Source organism: Thermobia domestica, chromosome 2, assembly GCF_964235325.1.
Source record: "Thermobia domestica chromosome 2, izTheDome1.hap1.1, whole genome shotgun sequence".
Taxonomy (NCBI): domain Eukaryota; kingdom Metazoa; phylum Arthropoda; class Insecta; order Zygentoma; family Lepismatidae; genus Thermobia; species Thermobia domestica.
The window spans coordinates 283,401,622-283,425,041 of record NC_137455.1 but is presented as its reverse complement, the minus strand read 5'-3'; the positions used below and the strand labels follow the sequence as shown (position 1 = coordinate 283,425,041).

The 23,420-nt window shown below is 31.5% G+C and overlaps 1 protein-coding gene across 1 annotated transcript in view; it reads left to right on the top strand.

Moving 5' to 3' along the window:
* mal (molybdenum cofactor sulfurase) overlaps window positions 1-23,420 on the top strand; it is a 177,594-nt gene that overhangs the window by 132,911 nt on the left and 21,263 nt on the right. The window contains exons 2-8 of the mRNA XM_081748785.1: window positions 3,104-3,260; window positions 6,587-7,339; window positions 8,130-8,406; window positions 9,578-9,694; window positions 11,950-12,183; window positions 18,853-19,186; window positions 22,679-22,903. Of these exons, the coding sequence (XP_081604911.1) occupies window positions 3,104-3,260; window positions 6,587-7,339; window positions 8,130-8,406; window positions 9,578-9,694; window positions 11,950-12,183; window positions 18,853-19,186; window positions 22,679-22,903 (2,097 nt within the window). The remainder of the gene's footprint in view (window positions 1-3,103; window positions 3,261-6,586; window positions 7,340-8,129; window positions 8,407-9,577; window positions 9,695-11,949; window positions 12,184-18,852; window positions 19,187-22,678; window positions 22,904-23,420) is intronic.

The following is a 23,420-nucleotide window of genomic DNA, read 5'->3' as shown; positions in this document are numbered from 1 at the left end:
AGGTGTATATTTGTTCTTCGGTGATTCATGTTTATCTTGTTCTTAAATTTGTAGAATATATATATAGTTTCCAAGTTGAAAAATCAAAACACGTATTTTAAGTACGGTTGTAGAAAACTTGGGAGAAGTGGTATCATCCTGTTGAGCTCCGTCGATTCTTATCTTTATGCAGCGACACTAATGTATTGTTCAAAGACGCTTCCAATAACTTTGATGTAGGTCTTTCCGACACTGCTAAATTTAGAAACATTGATACCATTACTCATTGTTTTTAATCGCTGAACGCACGCACGTGGCTCATTCATACTTGTTTAAACTAGCTATCACTTCTATTATAACCGAAATATGAATTATTTTGATGCATCTGCTTTCAAATCCAGTCTGCTCTCTTGTTTGGACGATATCTAGCTACTTTTCTAATAGATGTTCCAGTAATTCAGATAGTGCTTCATAAACAACAATACTTTTATTATGCAGCGCTATTGTGACAACACTTTTAAGACTGTGATTTTTGGTAACTATTTAATATGAAGTTCTTCTCCAGATTTCTTTACCGGCTCTCTTTAATCTGTTTAACGGAATTTCATCCTCTACTATTGCTTTCCCGCGTTTCATAAAGTGTATGCAACATTTTCTTACAACACATCTGCGTTTCTTGGTAATCTTCTCTTCCACACAATGGTTTTAAGGGTCGTCCGCATATTATGTAACCCGAAAGGGGGGAGTTGGTTAGGCCTTCCGTTACGAAGTGTGACAAGGGGGAGGGGGGTTTACGTCTTCGTTATGTAACGCATGTTTTTTTCTGTATTTTTATTCTCAAATTTATATGCAATCTTTTAAACAAATAATTTTATTCAGTTCTTTTCTTCTTTATAAATAAGTAAATAAATATTTCTACTATTTTGGAAAATTTCGAACATATAGCCTATATAAATAATTGAATCATGCAGAAGGTATTCAAAGACACTACTAGACACCAGTATGACTGATGACAAATCCTGCATGCATTACAATACAATAAAACTTCGTTTTTTTGGCTATCGTAACATTGCATTTATCGCACATGCTTTTCTGGAGTTAGTTGTTAGTGACCGTAACCATCGCTTGAAAATGCCCTGGCGTTTCCACTCGTATCGATACTTCTAAAAATATTGTTCAGAATTTTTGATTTGAAAATTATCTATTCTGTTCTTCTAAGGGGTTTCGCATGTGAAACAGAAGAAACTCTGTCGTAATATAACATTTCCTGCGACGGAACGATCCACAATTTGCAGAGCAAAATAAGATATAATAAGAATATTTATGAATAAGGTACAAATAATTCGTTGGATATTCAGTCGTATTGACTATTTTTATTTTTGGATTTGAATATTTCTGGAGAAATCGAATTTATTCGCATTCTAGCGCTGATTTAGGACAAGAAGAATTTGAAGAGGGGTAAATTGAAGTCCAACGTCCAAAGAAGATTCTCGAAAGTTTGTTCATGAACGAGATGTCTGTGCTCCTTCATGTGTGCAGCCACTTCGAATCTCTGTCGACGAGTAAGAGAACTTCGTATAGTCGACACTGATGAACTTCAAAAAAACGATGCATCCTGGATCCTGGAAAAAGAGGTCGATATCAGTTTTTAGATCCTGTTTCATGTGCATCTTCCGGCAGTATTTTCTCCTTGCGAATCATCGGTGACCTAAAAAGATGGAATCCTAGAAAAACTAGAAATACAAATCGCTGAACAAAACAACGTTTGTTTTTATTTTAAAATAATACCTGTGTCTCAGTTTCGCCAACTAACTGAACATGTTGGTTTTATCAGACACTATGAAGCCAATTTGTTTAGTTAGTTGGCGAAACTGAGACACAGTTACAACAAACGTTGCTTTGTTCAGTTATTTGCATTTCTAGTTTAAGTTAAAAGAAGGGTGCGAACTCCTTAGGAAAACGACAGAATGCAATTTCGAAGAATATATATAACTTCCAAAATATCTTCATGAATTACGCTTCCCATCGTGAAATTACGAATATATTTCAGAAACTGATTGAATGTGCAAACATCTTATAACTAAGAATAAAATAATATTAATAGTAAATAAAAACGTTCCAGAACAATACTTTTATAAAATGCACAAAAGGAGAAAATTGCTCAATTGATTATAATGGCTTATAGCATTCCACTTACAGCACCAATTTTTATAGTATTTTAGTCTTAGTTCCATTTCTTAATTTAATTCACAAAAAAGTGTATTTTTTCTAACTTTTGGTTCATGAAACTCTGTACGACCAGTGAATCTTCTATAGTATTTTTTGGGTACAGTTTTTAATGATTGTAACATCTTTAATTTCAATCTTCTTAATCATAATACTTTCTATTTTTGTGGCTGTATTCGTCAAAATTTGCGATCTTGGTCGAATTAATTATATTTACCTCGTTTGTCAGCAGCGAGATTTCACATTGAAATACATTAAGCAGAATCTTTTCTACATGTATGCCTAGCTCGGTATTTTTTTTTTTTTTTTTTTTCAAGTTTGATCGTCAGATGGAATTTTCATCTTACCATTACTTCCTGTGTTTCATTTGTCCTGGTAATGATGAATTCAAGGATTTGCCTGGGGAAATTCCCATGGAACTAAGAGATTCCCAACCCCAGACCCGTGGTCATATCTCGAATCGTGCTCAATCTCTTATCCGTACTTTCGCAGTACTACTTTTCACCCCTGGGTATTCAAAGCCCCCTGTTCCTCTCAAGGAAAATCTGAAATCAACACAGTGCTCTGAGCATTTGTCCTCAGTTATAAGGTGTTTTAAATACTGTATGTAAGGATAGTGGAATAATGCGTATCGGAGTATGCGATGCAAGGTTGTTAAACATGAAGTCTTCAAGTATCTAGGTATACCTGAATTATATTTACTTTGAAGCTACTCTAAAGATTATAAATAAGTTCTAGCTGTTCTTTATAATTGAAAATATGTCACATATAAAAGTAATACGTACAGTACTGTTTAAAATTTATATAGGATAATGTACCCATATGTCTTCTCATTTCTGAGCACCTGGAGATGTTCAGTGAAAAGTATATTAATGATTACAATTCTTTTAAATAATAGATTCTTGTTACGTGGACCACACTGGAGCAGCGCTTTACGCAAAGAGCCAGATGGATTCGGTGATGAAGGATCTTCAAGAAAATCTTTACGGGAATCCACACTCTCTTAGCCTCAGCAGCAAGCTCACTACAGATGAGATCGATCAAATAAGATACAGGTATAAATAACATTATTTTATATTGTTACTCACTAGAACAAAACAGTCGAATGATTATGATATTTGATAATTAGTGTAAAAATATTATAATTACCGAAATTACTGTATAGATTTTGTATAAATTATGAGAGAAAATAAATAATTTTAACACTCTTTAGAGTATTTAAAAGTCCATTTAGAACAGGATCGAACTCTCTTGTAGCCAGGGGAGTATCCAGGACGGACTTCTGGAGGGGGACGATGGGTTGCAATACTGCTACTTTTAAGAGCTCCGAACTCTGGAATGGGTTTTATTTATATATAAGATAAAAAAGTTTCCTCTTCTGGGGGGGACGATTGTCCCGATCGCCCCCTCCTGGAATCGCCTCTGCTTGTAGTTAGGGGTTAGAACTCTTTCCTTTGGTACAGGAGATTCGGTTCGAATTCCGATTATAGTATATTCGTTTCGGATCCTACAAGTTCTATTTCTACGTCTTACAAGTATATACTGTGTAGAGACATTGATGGAAGTTAATTAAACTAAACTGATGATAGCTTTAATACACTTCATGCCCTCGCTCGGATACATTTCTAATTCCATCTTTTATACTAAACTGAGGATACTGACAAATAAACGTTCTCATCACAACTATCCTGGAATTTCATATACGTTTAGATGCAAGGGGTCAGGAGGAAATACAGGCAAAATTGGCCGGGCAGACAGCTAAAGGTTTGAGAGTAGGAGGCCTCTAAACTGGTCAAAGAAGCTGAAAAGATTAAGTTTAAAGTTTCTTCAGATACTTCTACTTTAGTTAAAAACATATTATGTAACAAATGTTATTTCACCTCTGGAAATCAAAATACTACATATTTTGCACCTATGGAATAATAATTGACAAAGATCAAATTACGTGACTCTAGCTACAAAATATCTTAGCGATACTGACCACTTCATTTGTTATATTTTCTAAAACTGTGTGGTTTCTTCCAGAAAAGTCTTTTTTTTTAAAAAAAAAAAAAAAATTAACTGTCACTTCGTCCTAAACTGTAATTTTCATTTCTTACGATAGGAATAAAACGATTATATCATCTCTGGGTTGAAAGAGCATGTTACAAGTTGACAAATAAATAAATATTCTTGCAGAATAAAAACTATGAACTGTACCAAACTGGCAACGCACGACATACATTTTAGAGGCACAAAAGTAGTATTTCTTGATTTTCTCTAAAACCACGCATAAATATTTACCCAGAAGCGTGTCATTTCGTTCAACTGGGTCTCATCTGTCGATTGATATTTATCACTTTGTTCAACTGGATCCCGTCTGTCGATTGATATTTATCATTTTGTTCAACTGGATCCCGTCTGTCGATTGATATGTATCATTTTATTCAACTGGATCCCGTCTGTCGATTGATATTTATAATTTTGTTCAACTGGATCCCGTCTGTCGATTGATGTTTATCTTGTCTTGTTTATTATAGTTAATAAGAACTAAACTTTAATAGCTAATCATAATTTGGCGCTATATCTCATTAACCACACCGTGCGCTGTTGTTTTGCTATTATCATAATGAAAAGTTTGATGAGGGCATACTTAAGTATCAGTTTCATTTTAATAGTGGCATGATTATAATTTTTTAGGTTTATAAAACCATTCAATTTTGTTGATTATCTCAAAAACTACTCATGAGGATTTACAATCACTTATATAATTTTGTTCAACTCATTGAAATATATTGAGTGGTAGGTATGTCTAATATTTTTACATTTCTGTTCATAAAATGTTCAAAAAACAGACATTGACGAGTCTTTACTAATTGGTACAAACATACATGTAATGTGATCTACTGAACGATCAATAAATCAAATCAAATCAAACGTTATGCAATCTCTGGTAGTAAATTTCAGCTGTATTTTGAAGCATATTTTTAATTCCATAAAATAATATATTATGTGTATTGAATTCTTTTAGTTTAAAACATGAAAATATACCACTTAACATCTGATAACAAGAAATTCGTCAATTTTCAATGTATTTCTAATGTATATACAGCAGTCATTTACTAGCTTACTTTACTTTCTTTCATTCTTATTGAAACGTTTGGTTTCCAACGTGTGTGTATATCTCACGCAATTCCTTGCTCCTTCTTTCATTTGCAGTTATGTTTTATCTATTTTCTCCGTATCTTTGTGGCAATTCTCCATGTTTCTTTGGTCCTACCTTGAGTTACTTGAGAAGGTACCAGTTACGTGCAGCATCAAATATTACTTATAACATCACTTTTATAAAGCCAAAAAGCTAACCAGGATACTGTTTTTCGCTTCTCCTGCAAAATGCACATAGCAGGTTTTGAATTGCCGCCGACGATATGCTATTTGATTATTATTATTTTAGTGTTTCATTTTGTACACGAATGTAATTTTCATTGCAAACACATACATTTTCATATACATCTAGACGTTTATGTGCGCAATAGCTCTTATAGTCTGTCAGAAATTTTTAAATACTTTTTGTGGGGGAGGGGGGACAAAACTTGGAAAAAATTGTATTTAAGGAACATTTTCATTTTCAAACTTAGGAATTTTTTCCCATGAATTATGTAGTGTTTTATTCTTTTTTAACTTCGATAATATCTTCTGTACACATCTTTTCTTACATGTGAAAATATCATTTTGAAACATATTTAAACATATATCTTAAATCAAATGTTGAACTAATACATAACTACAACATTAATACATTAAAAGAATGAAGAAGTCCACATGAAGTTCTGTAGAAATCGTACTTAATAAAGGACATTTTTCGCAGTTGAAGTGAAGGAATTCCTTTATGTGGTGATAAACAATATTTATATGTTTAATGTAAATGAAATAATTGTCGTGAATTACATCACAATTCGCGGTATTAAGAATGAATGTTCTTCACAATAAAACTGTTAATAGAAATAATAAAGCTGATATTTTAACTTTCAGTAATCACATTTAACAAATATATCACAAGAAGAATATGCAATTGGAACATATAGTCCAACACTAATTGGACATTAGTATTTGAATTTTGAAACAGAAAACCAAGTAGGGTCTCTCTCTCTCCTTCTTTCTTTCTATATATATATATATATATATATATATATATATATGTGTGTGTGTGTGTGTGTGTGTGTTTATTTCTATGCAATTAAATATATTAGCAATTTTCAGTGATATATATTATTTATTGATTTTTTATTTGCAATACTTTTTTTTTACCTCTAATTCATGTTCCGTAAACAATAATATACGTTAAAATATTTTATTGGAAAACTAAAATCACATATTATTCACTTTATTTATATAATTCCAGGGTTTTGCGGCACTTCAACACAACTCCTGAAGAATACAGCGTGATATTTACCTCAGGAGCTACAGCGGCTTTGAAGTTAGTAGCTGAATGCTTTGACTGGAAAGGAGAATATACCACAAAAGAAACCTCAAAAAATGTCAACGACCAAAATGAAACTTTTGAGAATAATACATTGTGTGATCTCACATACAATGGAGAGGCTGGAACTTTTATGTATTTACAAGACAATCACACCTCTGTTCTTGGAATGCGAGAATTAGCCAAAGATAATTTAGCATCTGTACAATGTGTATCACAGAAACACATGTTGAATGTTTTCCGCAACGCTGAAGACAAGGAAAATTGTACATGTAAAGAGTACAGAGGAAATTCTTTATTTGTTTATCCTGCACAATGTAATTTCTCAGGCCTTAAGTATCCCTTATCCTGGGTTAAACAAGTACAGGATGGCGTCCTAAATCATTATGCCTTTACATGTCAAGATGATGAAAAACATCAATGTTCTAAATGGTATTGTTTTGTTGATGCTGCCACGTATGTCTCAACAAATGTTTTAGATTTGTCAGCTGTTAAACCAGATTTTGTTTGTATTTCGTTCTACAAAATGTTTGGTTACCCAACAGGTCTTGGTGCATTGCTTGTACGTAATAGTAGTGCTTCATGTTTACATAAGAAGTATTTTGGAGGAGGCACCGTTTTGATATCTCTCAGTACGGAGCAGTTTCATGTCTCAAGACCTATATTATACGATAGGTAAATACTCCAAATTATATAATTTCGACAAAATTAAGATATTTCTAAACACGTCAAATTATGTTTAAGGTTACCTGTATTCAGCGCACGTTTTTGATTTCATGTATTTGCAAATAGTGTAATTTAACCTGCTCTAAGCAAACATTTGTACTCCATAGTAATAGAATATGGTACTATGCCAATCTCTTAAGATAGGTCTCAGTATAATTTCTTTTATTGTATTTATCTTAAAGTATTAGTAATTGAACTTAAACTATTATTTCTTGGTGAATTAGATATGTTGAGTTGGCCACCTGCTTAATTTGCCAAATATCTGTGGAATAATGTAGAGATATCTATAATCTATTAAACTCCATATGTTAGTCTTTATATAAAGAGGACATTTCGTTTGAAACTGAGTATGTTTTAGATAGTTTTTATTGTAGTCATTCGTCATATGAAATATAGGGAGGAAAAATAGACCATCTTGACCTCCATCCGAAATTTCTTTATATATAAAATAACATCTATCGTAGTAAACATATGTTCCAAGTACATATTTATGGATATACTAAAATACGAAACTTTCAACTGCAATATATTCGCTTTTGTAGGAAAAAAATAACTTTCAATGTCCTTTCTTCGTTACCTGTATGCTTACTTTGTTGGAAGTGCTGATTTTTATTTTCGTTAAATCGGAATTTCATAAACCAAAACAGAAGATTTTCTTACTAGTATAATTACGGAAATACTATGCATTTTACACCTTTATTTTGTTTATACTGTTATTTTCTTTCTGTTTTTATTAAAGGTTTGAAGATGGCACACTTCCATTTTTATCTATATTGGCTCTTCGCCATGGATTTGACACCTTGCAGAGGTTAACAGGGGGCATGAAACGGATTTCAGAGCATACATTCCGTTTAGCTCGATATTTTCATCACAATTTGCTTTCTTTACATCACTCAAACGGAAACAACGCTGCAGTGATTTATTGTGATACAGATTTTGAAGACTGTGAACTTCAGGGCAACACTGTAAATTTTAATTTACTACGACCAACAGGAGAGTACGTGGGATTTGCAGAGGTAGTTGTTTATTATTTTTTATTTCTGTTTTATTTATTACAGTTTCAGTAAATGTAAGCTATTTATATGAATGATGTATTAAAAATGGATATGCAGCAAAGCATGTTTAAATGTAAGTAATATTAAGTAATGGAGAATAGAGAACAAACCTTGAGAAAGAAAAAATATATGATAGCTTGAATACATACAAAGAAGAGAAAAGAATTTATACTATTGCCAGCAAAAGAAAATATCTCATTTATCCAGTGGCGGCTCTTGTGGAAAATCACATCAATGAAATTTATACTTTATCGTTTCAAACTAAGACAATAAATAAATAAATAAATAAATAAATAAATAAAAAATAACAACAACAATAATTTCCTAATTCTTGTATACAAGGGTTAACATTAGATAAGTTTTCCCCCTTATTTTGAAGCGATAAAAGCTTAATTTTTATCCGTATGACTTCCCTTAAAAGCCGCCAGTGGTCTCATCTTTTTTTGTTACTAGTTTAGAAAGGGTAAATTTAATTTTCAGTAACATGCAATCAACATTAAAAGTGCATATTTCCTTTCCCACCTTTATGTGCTACATTTTGTGCTTCCAAGAACGCACATTTTTGTAAAATACACTATATTTACCCTATTCATGAACGTAAAATTAAAAACTATCACGCAAACATCTACCTCCTAGAGTTGCGTCCTTTTCTAATTTGTTGATGACAGTAGATAAACATAGAGTCTAATTTGGTAGTGCTAATAATAATGATTTTGTAGAAGAGCACTAGAGAAGTGTAGTGTTACATTTAACCTTGTTTCCGAGGACTGATTTTTCGATTTGTGTGCTGACACAACTCAAATATGTTTACATTTTTATTACATCATTGTCAGTTTTTCAGTATTATCGAACTTCTAGTACAATTAGTTAGCTTAAAGTATATTGAGTATTGAAACTGATGCACTGAATTGATAATTTAACTTGAGATATCCTTACGAATGTCTTAGTAAAATTACGTTTCTGTAACAACTTCGTTGTTGACTTGCAGTGTCGTATACTAGAATAAAATCTGCTCTATGAGAAGTGAATACACATATTATTTCAAAAGTTTTCGAGAAACTAGTTCAGTGTCGCATATAACTCCATTTTTGATGTAAGAAGTGCATATAGAATTTATGTTTCTACTTTTCAGTTTCTGCACATGTCAAATCTTCATAACATTCATCTTCGAACTGGATGCTTTTGCAATCCAGGAGCGTGTCAAAGGCATCTTGGACTTTCAGTAGAAGATCTAAAACATCAGTTTGAGGTAAAGTACTTTCATGGTCTTTTCGAACAATTAATTCACTTTATTCGGACGATTTATTTATCAGTTATTTAAAAAAAATAATTAAGCTTATCTTTCTTCCCTTTTATTTTCGTCCTTCGTTTATTTTTTTTTTTAAATCAATAAAAGGATAGTATATATCGCACATAATCAATGAAATTCATTCAATAATCCTGACCAAAATTGGTATAGTGGTTGGCCTTGAAGATATTACTACCCACATGAAATATTATAGTGTACAGAGGTTTGGTCCTCGAGTTATTTGGCATGTTATAAAACTAGATTCGAACTTCGTGCAAGGATGTGCTAGTCTTTAATGCCTTAGTTATTGGCCATCAGAGTTGTATTTGAACTTAGTGAAAGGATGTTCGGTATCGCATGGGATCGAAGGAAATCATTCGATCTTGACCAAACTCTGTATGTTAGCAGACCTTGGCAAGTTTAGTAAATACATGAAACATTATTGTGTGCAGACCATCATCTTTGAGTTTGGACTCAGTGAAATCACGAAATTTCACTAAAACATGAAAGAGGAACTCATCGATTTTAACGAAACTTGCTATGATGTCCTTTACGATATTTGCATGTATATTGTAATGTATGGTAGAGAAGCGATACATCGGTTTTTACCTCAACTTTTTATTATAAAACTTTCTATAGAAGTTTATATACACTGAATTACAAAAAATAAAATAAAATAAAATAAAAATTTTAAAAAATTAAAAAAAAAAATGTTTTTAATAATCCTTTCTTGATGAGTTTGGATCTCCCGACCAGCGCAGCGCGGAGATTGGAAAGGAACATTTTACCCGTAGCAGCGCTGAGGTCGATTAGTATCTCCTGCTCAGTGTAACACGGAGATTGGAAAGGAACATCTTGCCCGTAGCAGCGCTGAGGTCGATTAGTATCTCCTGCTCAGTGTAACACGGAGATTGGAAAGAAACATCTTGCCCGTAGCAGCGCTGAGGTCGATTAATATCTCTGCTCAGTGCAACAGGGAGATTGGAAAGGAACCTTTTGCCCGTAGCAGCGCGGAGCTTTAGAATATTAGTATTCTAACTAGTTTCCGTCTTCCTAGCTTAGTTTTCTTCTATCAAAGACCATGAAAACTTATCAAAAAAACTAAACTTTAATCTGAATAAATAAGCATAGTAAAAGAGTAACATCATTATTTACAATATTTTGTCTGGAGTTCTACTTCGACAATTTGTAAGGAAAATTTCCTTTCTTGTGTATAAAATACTGTAAATTCATTTTCATATCAATATTTCTGGGGTAGAGAATAATAGAAACTCCATTATTTTATCTAGAAAAATTCGATTCATTATGTAAGATTTACATAAGAAAAACTTCTTGAAACAAATTATCTTGTTGGTTAAGGTACCCCTGTACTACATTTTGGAACACCACTAGTAGCAATTTGACTAAAAAGCAATACAATACTAATTTCAGAAAATAAAGGAGTCAGTCATTTACAAAATATTTTTGAGAATGTGATCAATGTCAGTGCGATATTAATTTATCAGTTAATAAATTATGGCATTATATATTGGGTGTTTTCTTCGTAATTACTGTCTCAGAAACTATAATACTTTGTTCCTAGTATTTTGTAGTGACAGCAAACTCTCGATTATTCGTGTGGATTATGCTGTTTGTACTCGCGAAGAATAATTTATTATTATTATTATTATTATTATTATTATTATTATTATTATTATTATTATTATTATTATTATTATTATTATTATTATTATTATTATTTAAAGGAAATGAAAATAGTAGTTATGATCAGGAATAACATCCTCTTTATTTATTTATTTATTTATTATTTTATTTTTATTTTTATTTTATTTTATTTTATTATTTTATTTATTTATTTATTTATTTATTTATTTACATTTAACGATTCGTTTCATTTAGTGAAAGTGTGGGACTTTCAAAACAGATGTAGGAAGGCACATTTTATTTTCTCAACTTTAACTTAATATGAGAATATTAAATTCCTTCTGGAAATTTAGTAATCTGACAATATTGAATCTGAATGGTAACTGCCTTATTAAAAAATTAAGTTATACATACTTAAAAATCTCACAAATTTTGTATGTATCCTTAAATATACTGCACTTTGGGAAATAAAAGTATGTTTAATGTTCTATATAGGGTTGTTTATTCTTTTTCTTATATGTGTATATATACTTTTTTTTTTTTTTTTTTTTTTTTTTTTTTTGCTTTCTTAGTCTGGTCATGTGTGTGGAGATGAGAAGGACTTGATTGATGGTCAACCTACAGGATCCATCAGAGTTTCCTTTGGGTACATGTCTACACAAGAAGACGCTGATAAAATACTAGCTATGATAAAGAATTGTTTCATTCAAGAACCAGCTGTTATTAAGATTCCTGAATGGTGGAGTGAGTTTCAAACTCAATACAGAGAAAAATTTTACCCACATATCAATATGGCATCAAATGAGGTAAGACTCAATTAAAGTAATTTACAGTTTAATATATGTATATATATATATATATATATATATATATATATATATATATATATATAGTGAGAGAGAGAGAGAGAGAGAGAGAGATACGATGCCTACGTATGAAGATAACAGTAGTGTATTCTGAAAATCTGAACGTGTTAACCGCAGCTTATATACAATAAAATGATTACAATGCAACAGCATTTCTCGATAGCCTACATATTATATTTTGGTATTTTATAACGCATGCATAAATACTGTCTTTGCAATGATCATGTTTCTACTATAAGTTGTAAATTAAACATTTTACCTGAAACAATCAATGCCAAACTCAGAAAATAAATTCCAAAGGGAAGTATCTTACTTATTTAAAATAATAGTAATAAGCATAGTAGTAAAAACTTGAAACTGACTTAGAATATAGTTCTATACCGTGTAAATTTAAGATTTTTGTAAGGTTCGTCTCGCACCATCTTACCTAGATAATCGTTGCATACTCTAAACTCTTTTTTTTTTCTCCCATCTTCTATGTAAGATATCAGAATTAGCGTTACATTTTTAAAAAGGCATATTGACGCAGAAATGCTTGAATTCGGTCTTGAAACTTAAACATACTAACAAAAAGGAACTCAACCACCAGAATGCATAGTTAAAGCAAGCTTACAATCACAAATTCTGTTAGATTTTTTTTTTTAGAAGTTTTTTAGTTTTCTTCTTGGTCTTGTGGGCAGGATGCATCTGTTGGTTCATCGAGTCCCAGATCGAACGCACTACAGTAGTCAGACACGAGTGGGTCTCGTCTTATATACCTCCATTGCTGATATAAGACTAAATACAAATCAATCATTTGTTTCGTTTCGTCCCACTCTACTTCGCTTTTTCTATTTTGGAAGGTAATATCCAAAAAGGAACCAAAGTAATATCAAAACAACATGTAGAGAATGTAATATATTGCAATTTAAGTATTATATTATTTCCTTTACAATTAAAAAAAAAGAAGATATTGAGGAAATTTAATTACTGAATGATAGGATATAATAAATAAACTTAATTTGCTGTTGATGAAAGCAATAGATTATATGTCGTCTTTTTACAGTTTCAAAGGAGTTATTCCATACCAGCGTTTGCAAAAATTACGGAGCGTAACGCGACGCAAACTGTTCAAAAACCAATTATAACTACTATGCTGATTATCGCAAACCAAAGCATAGATTTTATGTTTCGTTGACGCAAACTGTTACGGAATGGGGCCCCAAATGTTTTCCAGACGAGCACCAGAATTACTTCCTCCTCTACAGAAAAAGAAGTTTTTCCCTCTGTACGATTGGGTAGAAAGCTTGGAAGTTCTCGCAGTCAACGTATTTGATATTTGGGGCGTCTTGCATTTCCTTAACTTTCTTTCGCAATTCGTGCATTGATACGTATAGGATGGTTGCTCGCCATGTTGTAGCGATATACTTAAATTATTTTTTTATCCGCTAGAAGGTGCTGATGCTGTCTGTCTTGAACTGAAGCACAAAAGACATTATTAAAGCAAGAGGAATATTTGAAAGTTGTATTTTGAGGAATTTCTATATTAAATTGTGCTTTAGTTATATGTTTACCGACGATAAACTCGGTAATATAAAGAAATTGGCACTAGAAGATAATACCAAATAAAGGAAAACTAAAGTAATGTATTGTATTATTTATTTCTTTCTATTTATTTTTGTTTTCCTTTCTTGTGTTGCAATAATAGGACTAGACTACATCATTCTTAAATTTGATTCGATTCGATTTGATTTTGAATTTAGCGTCCCTTTCAACAGCGAGGCTATATGAGATGTTGACCAACAGCCTAACGTGGGATCCAAACCACATGAGCTCTTGCCGGGAATCAAACCCGTGTCTCACACGTCAAAGACGCGTACGCTAACAGCTTTAATATCTGTACACTACAAAATTACTTATATCATTCATTTTTAGATCAGTTCAAACGTTCACTTAGTGAAACACGGATAAGTAAACTTAATAATAATAACTAATTGCAAAATTTTAATGGAAGTTTTATAAACAGTCTTAATTACCACTCCCAAAGTATCCAATGAATTCAGGATGTATTATGTTACTTGCTTATTATTATTATTTTTTCGTTGCTTTTGCTTATTTTGAGCTAATGTAAATTTCATAATAAAATACTAATCTTGGATTCACTTAAGCAACCATATTATTTACTTATTAGTATACGTTTCAACAATTGCCTGTCATCATCCTCGGAACGTGTCATTTTAAGAACTTGTTTCTTTTTTCTTTTCCTTTTTTTCTTTAACCTTGATTATCATATTTCACTGACAACGATCACAACGCCGAATTTACTTAAAAAAATAAAAAAACGGCGTGAATGGTTGATGTACTTCAGTATCGCATTAAGTTTACCTGCTGCTACGTCTTTGGTTACAAAATTTCGAGAATGAAGAAGTAGCATTTTAAATGTGAGTCGTATCAGTTCATTTAATAACTTGTAATTTAAATTTCTTTTCCTACAGTTTCAGTAAAGATTCCTTCCGTAGAAGAAAAATATTTGTATATGTATAGGAGAATTAGAATGTCACATTCACGGAAGATTTAACATAAATAACTTTTGAAGTATATTTCCTTCATTTATGTTTCTGAAAAGGTTTATAATATATTAATCAATCGTTATTATGTGTTTTTAGTCAAACATTCTAAATCTGAATCGTGTTCAAACTTACAATTTTCAATAATCCGTGACCTTGAGCAGTCGCTAAATATTTGCGAAATGTTTGAACCTCTATCGCATTTTAATCCAAATAAAATGATAAATTCCAAGTCGACACAAGTGCTAACATTATTCAAAGTTAATTTCAAACGGTTGAAATATTTTCTTGCTTTGGCTCTTTTATGAACAAAATGGAAATGTAAGACATTTTACAAATTACCCCTTCTTCCTTCCTCCCTTTAGAGGTGGACTTTTCGTTGACGATGGAGCACATGTTCACTGGGCTTAAATGTCATCGGGATATATCACTAACCAACTTACCGACTACGAAAAACTTTGCATTCGACTCTAATCATAGTTATTTTGGACATTTTATTTTTCTCTTTCTCATTCCGTGTCGATGGAGCTGAATTTCGACTGAAATGAAACCGGAAATGTCATTATTTATCTTAGTGACTCCGCAAACTATAAATTCGACACTAATATCGGTATATTTTTTGATTATTTTTAGTTGTCACTCCTTCCCATCTTAATTCCTAAGAGTGTCCTACTCCTGATGTATTTTTTTTCAGATCGTAAATGATATGTGTAAAAATTTTGGTTGAAATTATTTCGGACGTTCAAAGATATATACAGTTTCATGCAATCTGAAATAGAGATTGTTCAACATTCGTTTTTTTTTCTGTTAAGTATAGATACAAGTCAATAATGTTTGGAAACTAACTCAGTGTCAGATTTAGTTGGAAACTTACTCAGTGTCAGGTTTAGTATTCTGATTGCCTTACTATAAAAGCGCGCCTGTAAATATAGAAAGCAATTGGGATTTGCCCAAAATTCCGAACTAAATAATGAAGATACTATTCTGTGTGCTTCCTTGATTAAGTACTAGACAACTGTTTACTATGTAATAAAGGAATATCGGTTTCTAACATCGGAGGAAGTTAATCTTCTACTTAGTCCTTCGTTTGTTTATTTTACTTGTGTTTGTATGAGGTAAAAGTTGCTACAGAGCGCAAATGCCTTTTGATTTATTAGTAAAATTAAAATATCATTCAGCCTACAAACAATAAAGCTGTTTCTAGAAGAAAAAAAATCAGGCTTCACGTTTTAGAGATAACGTACTGTGTAGTAAGTACCAAACCCTTTTGCAGGCAAAAGAATAAAAAAAATTTAAAAAAAATAACACTTACTTCCTCTTAATGCATAGATTTTTTTTAACTTTTCTGTTTTATATGAATCTATTTACCATGCCACTTCCAGCACAATCATGATTTTAAAACTTGATTCGAACTAATAAACACAAGTTAGAGATAAATAACAATTAATGTAATAACATGTTAGTGTTTAAACTTTATTTTTAAAAAAATTACATGAAAATTTAGGTTATGTAAACGAAGTTGTTCGGGATATCCAGAGTTTTGAAATTAAAAAGTATCAGAATGAACAAACCAATTTATATTATATGAATTTGAAAGGTACACTCTTAAGCTATTTTTACATATAATCGCCATGTAAATTAAGGTACTTATCATACCTTGGCACAAGTTTTTCCAACACCGTCGCGGTAGAAATTTGCCGCCTGCGATTTCAACCACCGATCTACAGTTCGGTGTCAGTATCAAAGCGTTGTGTAGTGAGCCATGTCTTCATGGCTGGAAAGAGGTGGTATTCGCTCGGCACCAAATCCGGGCTACATGGTGGGTGATCGAACACCTCCCATCCAAGAGTTTTCGGGTACGTTTGGCCGTGTGTGGACGTGCGTTGTTCGATTTCACTTATTATTCCATGTCCGTACACTTCACACAGTTGGCGATGGATTTCAATTGGCTTGTGTTCTTTCGCCAACAAAACCTAATCACAGAATGCATCTCACAGAAGGTGAGATTTTCTATTGCAGCGATTATTGTAACACGTCACAGAAAGCACAATTAGAGCGTCACAGTCCTCACGGTACCAGAGCTGGATGCATACTGACTGAGTGTGGTAACATTCTGACACCAAGATGGCGACTCTAGCCTCGCCGACTGCACCGATAGGCCAAAACGTTTGGTACTTTCTGGACAGTCCTCGTAAAAAATCGTACAGTACATGACAAAAATAATGGAACAAAATCATCATTAAAACTAAGGATGATTTAAGTACTGTACTTTAATTAGATTATTCTATACGTAGTTTGGGAAGGAAGAAAGATTGATAGTTTCTGAACAATGTGTATTTGCATATGTAAAATGACTATGCTATTACGCGAAAATAATCAAAAAGAATATATTAATGCAAGCATGTGTAATTGAGGTACGTAAGGACCATTCATACAGAGCTTGATGAAGCCAAGGATCGTTCATAACACTGTTCAGCTTTTCGAAGAACATTTAATAACCTCCATTTTAAAATAGATAATTCAAAGAAGAATGTTACCAGTAAATTGTTTAGCTATCCATTTAATGGGAAACAGGTCTTTCATACTGTACGTACAAATAGTATAAATTTTTTAGCTATCCATTTAATGAGAAACAGGTCTTTCATACTGTACGTACAAATAGTATAAATTGTTTAGCTATCCATTTAATGGGAAACAGGTCTTTTATACTGTACGTACAAATAGTATAAATTGTTTAGCTATCCATTTAATGGGAAACAGGTCTTTCATACTGTACGTACAAATAGTATAAATTGTTTAGCTATCCAGTTAATGGGAAACAGGTCTTTCATACTGTACGTACAAATCATTCAGTATTTAGTTCTACGGTTGATGTTTCAACGAGAGCACTGTTTTCGAAATAAGCATAAGTTGATCTTCAACCTCTGTTTGGATTTCAGCAAGCAGAACGAAACACTTTTCTACAAAAATCGCTGTCAGAATAAGCATTGGATTTTTTTCTCACTTACAAGTGAAGTTATTGTAATCAAAGTTGTTAACATCATCGTTTTGTTTATGAAAGTTATTATTTCATGTCATCAAATTGTGTCCACTGGTTTTGTCCAGCCTCTGTTAACCAGTGTCGTCATTAATTCAGTAACATACTTGGCTTTATCGTAGTAAGTGCATGGACAATAAATAAATTGGCCACAAAAGAAAAATACCAAAACATGATTCTTATCAAGAATGTTCATAATGCTTACTAAAATAAGCACAAGAAGGGAAAATAATCTAACTGGTGAAAAGGGAAATCTATGAATAGTAAAATAAAATAGAAAGTATTAAATGTGTGCATAATATAAGCAAGACACAAAATGGTGGACTATACACTCTTGCAAATCTTACAATAAGACTGTGTGTAGGAAATGCATTGGAAATAAAACTGTCAGTGACTTACGCGAAGAAGGTCAAACTAATTTTTACTCTTACCATGATATTGATGTCGTGGGTTTTGCATATTCGTAGATCAGTATCTCAATAATAATCTTGCTAATTTACATCATTGGTTCTGTTGAAGTGAAGCTAGAGCTACAAGAGTAGGAGACATCATCATGCTGAAGAAAACTGCAATCAAGCTGAGATTTTTATTTACTGTTTTCAGTGGCGTAGCACACTTTTGCGGGCCCCCCCGCAAGGTATAGAGAAGGGGCCCTAGTTGTAAAGCCGATAGAAGTAAGGTTGGAGGTCTACTTCTTTAAATCTTTATTCATCGCAAGGCTTCGGGGCCCCCTATACCTCGGGGCCCCCCGCACTGCGGGAGTTGCGGGGGTAGCTGCTACGCCACTGACTGTTTCCTTTGCATCTAAAAATACAAAGTATTTAATTGTTTATTTAATTTACATTTGCGGAAACTTACATATACGAAATAGGATACTAGTAATGTAATATTAAGAGGAAAATAAGACTGCAAAATTCTTCGAACAAGTAAAGAGAACTCAATTAGATCTTAGTAAGAAAAACATATATGTAATCTAGTCTGAGATACTTCTGCAAATGTATCACTTTGCTGTTCCACCTTTTCCAGGTTTGTAACAATGTAATAAACTACCCACGTGTAGCTGCATCTGTTAATAATCTTCAACCAGAGAAGAAATTAAAAGCAAAGCAAGTAAATAATGAATCTGAGAATTCGGTGAATAAACCTAGGCTAAGTCATATTTTCCTGTACCCAGTAAAGTCCTGTGGGGCGTATTCAGTCCAAGAATGGACGATAGGATCTCGTGGCTTGCTGTATGACAGGGAATGGATGATAGTTACGCCATCTGGTGCTTGTCTTACTCAGAAACAAGACACACGGCTTTGTTTGATCAAACCCACAATTGATCTAGAAGAGAAAAAGCTCTGGTTATCATTTCCAGGTATGTAGAGGGTTATTTTCTGTTAGTGGTAAATTTATATTTTCTATACAACTTGGTTCAGGTCAAAAAAGAAATCAACATTCAGAATAAAGAACTTCGTGCTGTTTCATATTTCGAATACGTAAATTACTAGAGGTACGAATTTGTATCGTGTTCAATATCGACATTAGAGTATTTGAAATGTAAGGAAAAAAAAGCTCCAATTAATATTTAATATGATTATTGGTTAAACTTTTTTTCTTTTTAAAGAAATAATTGTTTTTCTTTCCTAAATGATGTTATTAAATGCAAGATCAAATTTTAAATTGTAATTTTAAAAATAATTTTAGTGATTTTTCATCTAATTTGACATTAGTTTTTGATAAATATAATTAAGCACCCATTACCGACAACATTACAGTCGTAGTAACAAAAATTTTACTAGCTATTAATTTTAACTTATAATTAAGATTAATATATTTCCATGGATCCATCTATTCCTAATTTTAAAGAATTTTAAAATTGATTTTCATTAGTAAGTTACTTAAATAGAACTCAATATTAGAAAGTATTATAGAATCAAGACTTACTCGGTTATTGTAAGATTTAAAATAAAATTGCCTTTATAAACACGTTTTGTGATGTAATATTAAACTTTAAAAACTCCTTTAAGAGATATTGCTATTTCCTAATTGATACTAAATATAAATAATTTAAAAATTATATAAGTCTGAAGGTTAAATGTTGTTATCTATTATTATTATAACTGAAACTTAGTTGAGTGAAATTCATTTAAGTGGAGATTATTTTCCTGAATCATATGTATGTTATACAGCTGATAGATTATATTTACCTAGAATCATTGATAAAAATAGTGGTGTAATGTGTGCTATCAAAAGGAACATTAAAGCTTTTAGGAGAAAAGACTTGGATTTTTTTTTCTGAAAGTATAGTTCTGAAACTTCCAATTAAAAATGGAAGAAACCTTCTCATCACCCTTCTCCATATTTTCACCCCAACTTGCATCTTGGTGTCTTCAGTAACGTTTTTGAGACTATTGCCAATAGTGTGGATGGTATGGATTATGATATAATATTTATTGGTGATTATAATAATCCAAAGTAGATTGGATCAATAGAGAATTTTTGTATGATATTCATTACTATTCAAAAGCTAAAGAAAAAATATTACTTTGTTTTTTTAGACAATTACAATTTAGATTATATTCCACATGTATCTGGTTTGGATTTTTTCTAATTTTTATATATCAGCATCCAAACATGTCGAACCTATTATTCCTTCGGATATGTGATATTATCAAATTGAAATTACAATTTTTAAATCGAGAACATACTTAATACTGTGAACTTAATTCGTTGTTCCTACCATAAAGGTAATTGTTATCTTGCATTATACCAAGAATTGATACATGCAGATTGGACTGACATATTGATTACAGTTGATACAAACACAGACTTGTAGCTGTTGAAAATGTTAAGAACAACATTAACAATAACATACCAAAGTATAGATATACAACGAAAAAATATCCAGCATAGTTTTCTGGCAATCTCATTTCGTTAATTAAAATTAAAGAGAAAGCTCATAAGAAATACAAAAGTACCAAACTTGAGGGCGCTTATAAATTTGTTATAGGAGACGATTCAACTCTAAATTAAGAAGTGATAGACTTGAATATAACAAGAATATTGGAAAGCCATTAAGTACTAATTCACATAAGTTCTGGAAATTTTTGAACTATAATAAATAGAATAACAAATTAGTGATTTTATTATTAGCAAATTATTGGGCTATTATGTGTGAATCTTTTTATCAGAGAAAAGATTCTGTCTTGTATAAAATTTTCTAATTCTGTATGTAAGGACAAATATTAACCTGTTATTACTGTTGATCATGTGGTTGAAGTTATTAAAAATTTAAAGGTGAAATCTTGTGGATTGGATAGTATACCGGCTTTTATAATCAAAAGTATTTATCATAGTATTGCACCAGTATTGACTTCAGTATTTACTTAGTGTGTTCTGACATCAACATATCCTGAGATTGCAAAGATTTTGACGGTAAAAATATTACGAATTATAGACCAATATCTATTTTGATATAGTACCTAAAACGTTTGACAAACTTACATATAAATATTTATATAATCACGTCTATATGGATATTTGCGAAAAGCAAGGATAGATCTACGTTTTCTAATTTATCTCATTTTATGGCTGATGTTCTGCTTGTAGTTATGAATAATGGACAGTTTGATGATTTTGATTTTACCAAGGCATTTCTTAGAATACCACTTTTTTGCTGGTTAATAAATTAAAATCTTATAATCTTTTGTCAGTTTTATTGAATGGTTTAAGTCTTATTTATTTAATAGGAAATTCGTTGTTAGATATAACCAATGTACATCTTTAATACCTAATATATACTCTGATGTGCCTCAAGGCTCAAATTTGGGTCCCTTTTTGCTTTTTATGTTTGTTAATGATCTAGAGACAAGATAAAGTAAATTTCTTATATACACTGATGATCTCAGAATTTATAACAATTTTTGAGGTTAAAGATTGCTTTATTCTCTAAGAAAACATAAATTCAGTTGTTGAATGATCGTATAATAATTGTTTGCCACTAAATTTTAATAAAATGTCTTACATTATGTTTACTAATAAAACTAATCCTGTTTATTTCAACTACAAGATGGATGATGCAATCATTAATAATGTTATCTTCGTCAAATATTTAGGAGTGGTGTGTTTGATGATAAATTAATAATCAATAATCACATCGAAAGTATATATATATATTACTTCCAAATCACGTAGAATCAATGCCTGGGTTTAGTCAAATGGATTTCTAGCGATTTTACAAGTCCTAAAACTTTTTTATTATTATATTTTGCAAATGTAAGAATTCATTTAGAATCTATTAGGTGTTTTTTGCATGGTTAAGATGGAAATTTAAGGAACATAACTGAAAATCGACTCAGGAAACTACATTGATATTAGCTTTATTAAGCATAGTCAATAGAAGGGAATTATTTGAATTGAAAAATGTTACTTAACATCTTTTGAAGTAAATTAAATTTGTCTCATATTTTAAATGTTTATGTTCCAAGATTTAACACAAGGAATTTTCGAATTTTTAGGTGTGTACTTAAATTGACAAACGATCCTATTTATAAAAGCTTGAAACGGTCAATAAATATTCTCGTACAATGGATATCTTTAACAATGATTTTTACTATATTAAGAAACAATGTCTTTTATAATACTTACCAATAGAGACAGAATATCTTTGCATGTTACTGAATGATATAGCATGTCTTTAGAGTTTCTTAAGCATGTTATTTGTGTATTGTTTTAGTTTGTTGTACTTGTATTTATTGCATGTATTTTCATTTATTATGTGTATTTTATGTACTAAGGAAATTGTAATAGGCTTGTTACCTGTAATTTCCATAATCAATAAAATAAAATAATTTATTATTATTTAAAGATCTTCCATCTATATGGGTTCCATTAAGGCAAGAGATAAGTCCGAAATCTGTTGGATATCTTTGCCAAAGTAAGGTATGCGGAGACCAAATCCTAGGCCAGGATTGTGGCGATGAGGTTGCTGATTGGTTGTCTCAGGCGTTAAATAAAGAAGGTCTTCGCTTGATTCATCAGTGGCAAGAGGATTGCCGTATAACTAAACTTAAGAGGAATGAGCAACAATCAGGTATGAGCAAAATTACTTTTTTTTTTATTTAGTTTCCATTTTATAATTAAATCTGTGACACTGGTAACACGGTGAGGCCTCTTTATCCCGCGAACTTCAACAGGGAAACCTGATAATATACTGGATGCTAATTGTAGATGTATTTTTAGTTTTCTTCTATCACCTGTAATTTCATTAAGAAAGTGCGATAAAATTATACAGAAATCTATTCTATTTACATGTGCTTAAAGTTGTTTTGCAGTTTGTACTATATGTGTTGACAGATAAATATGATTGAGTTATAGGTAAGGTCAGAAGCGTTAATGTTGATTGTTACATATTGGGAATAGTATGGCTCAGTCAGTTAGTGTATAATTGTGAATTAATGTTCATTGATATGAAGTTGTAAACAGTGATGTGTTTAACGATATTGAGCTTTAGTGGTTTAGTTTATTATAGGTAGAACTATGAGGAGTGTGCACTTGGGTGTACTAAAATAGGAGGTTTTGAAGATGTAAATACAGCATATTTGTGGTTA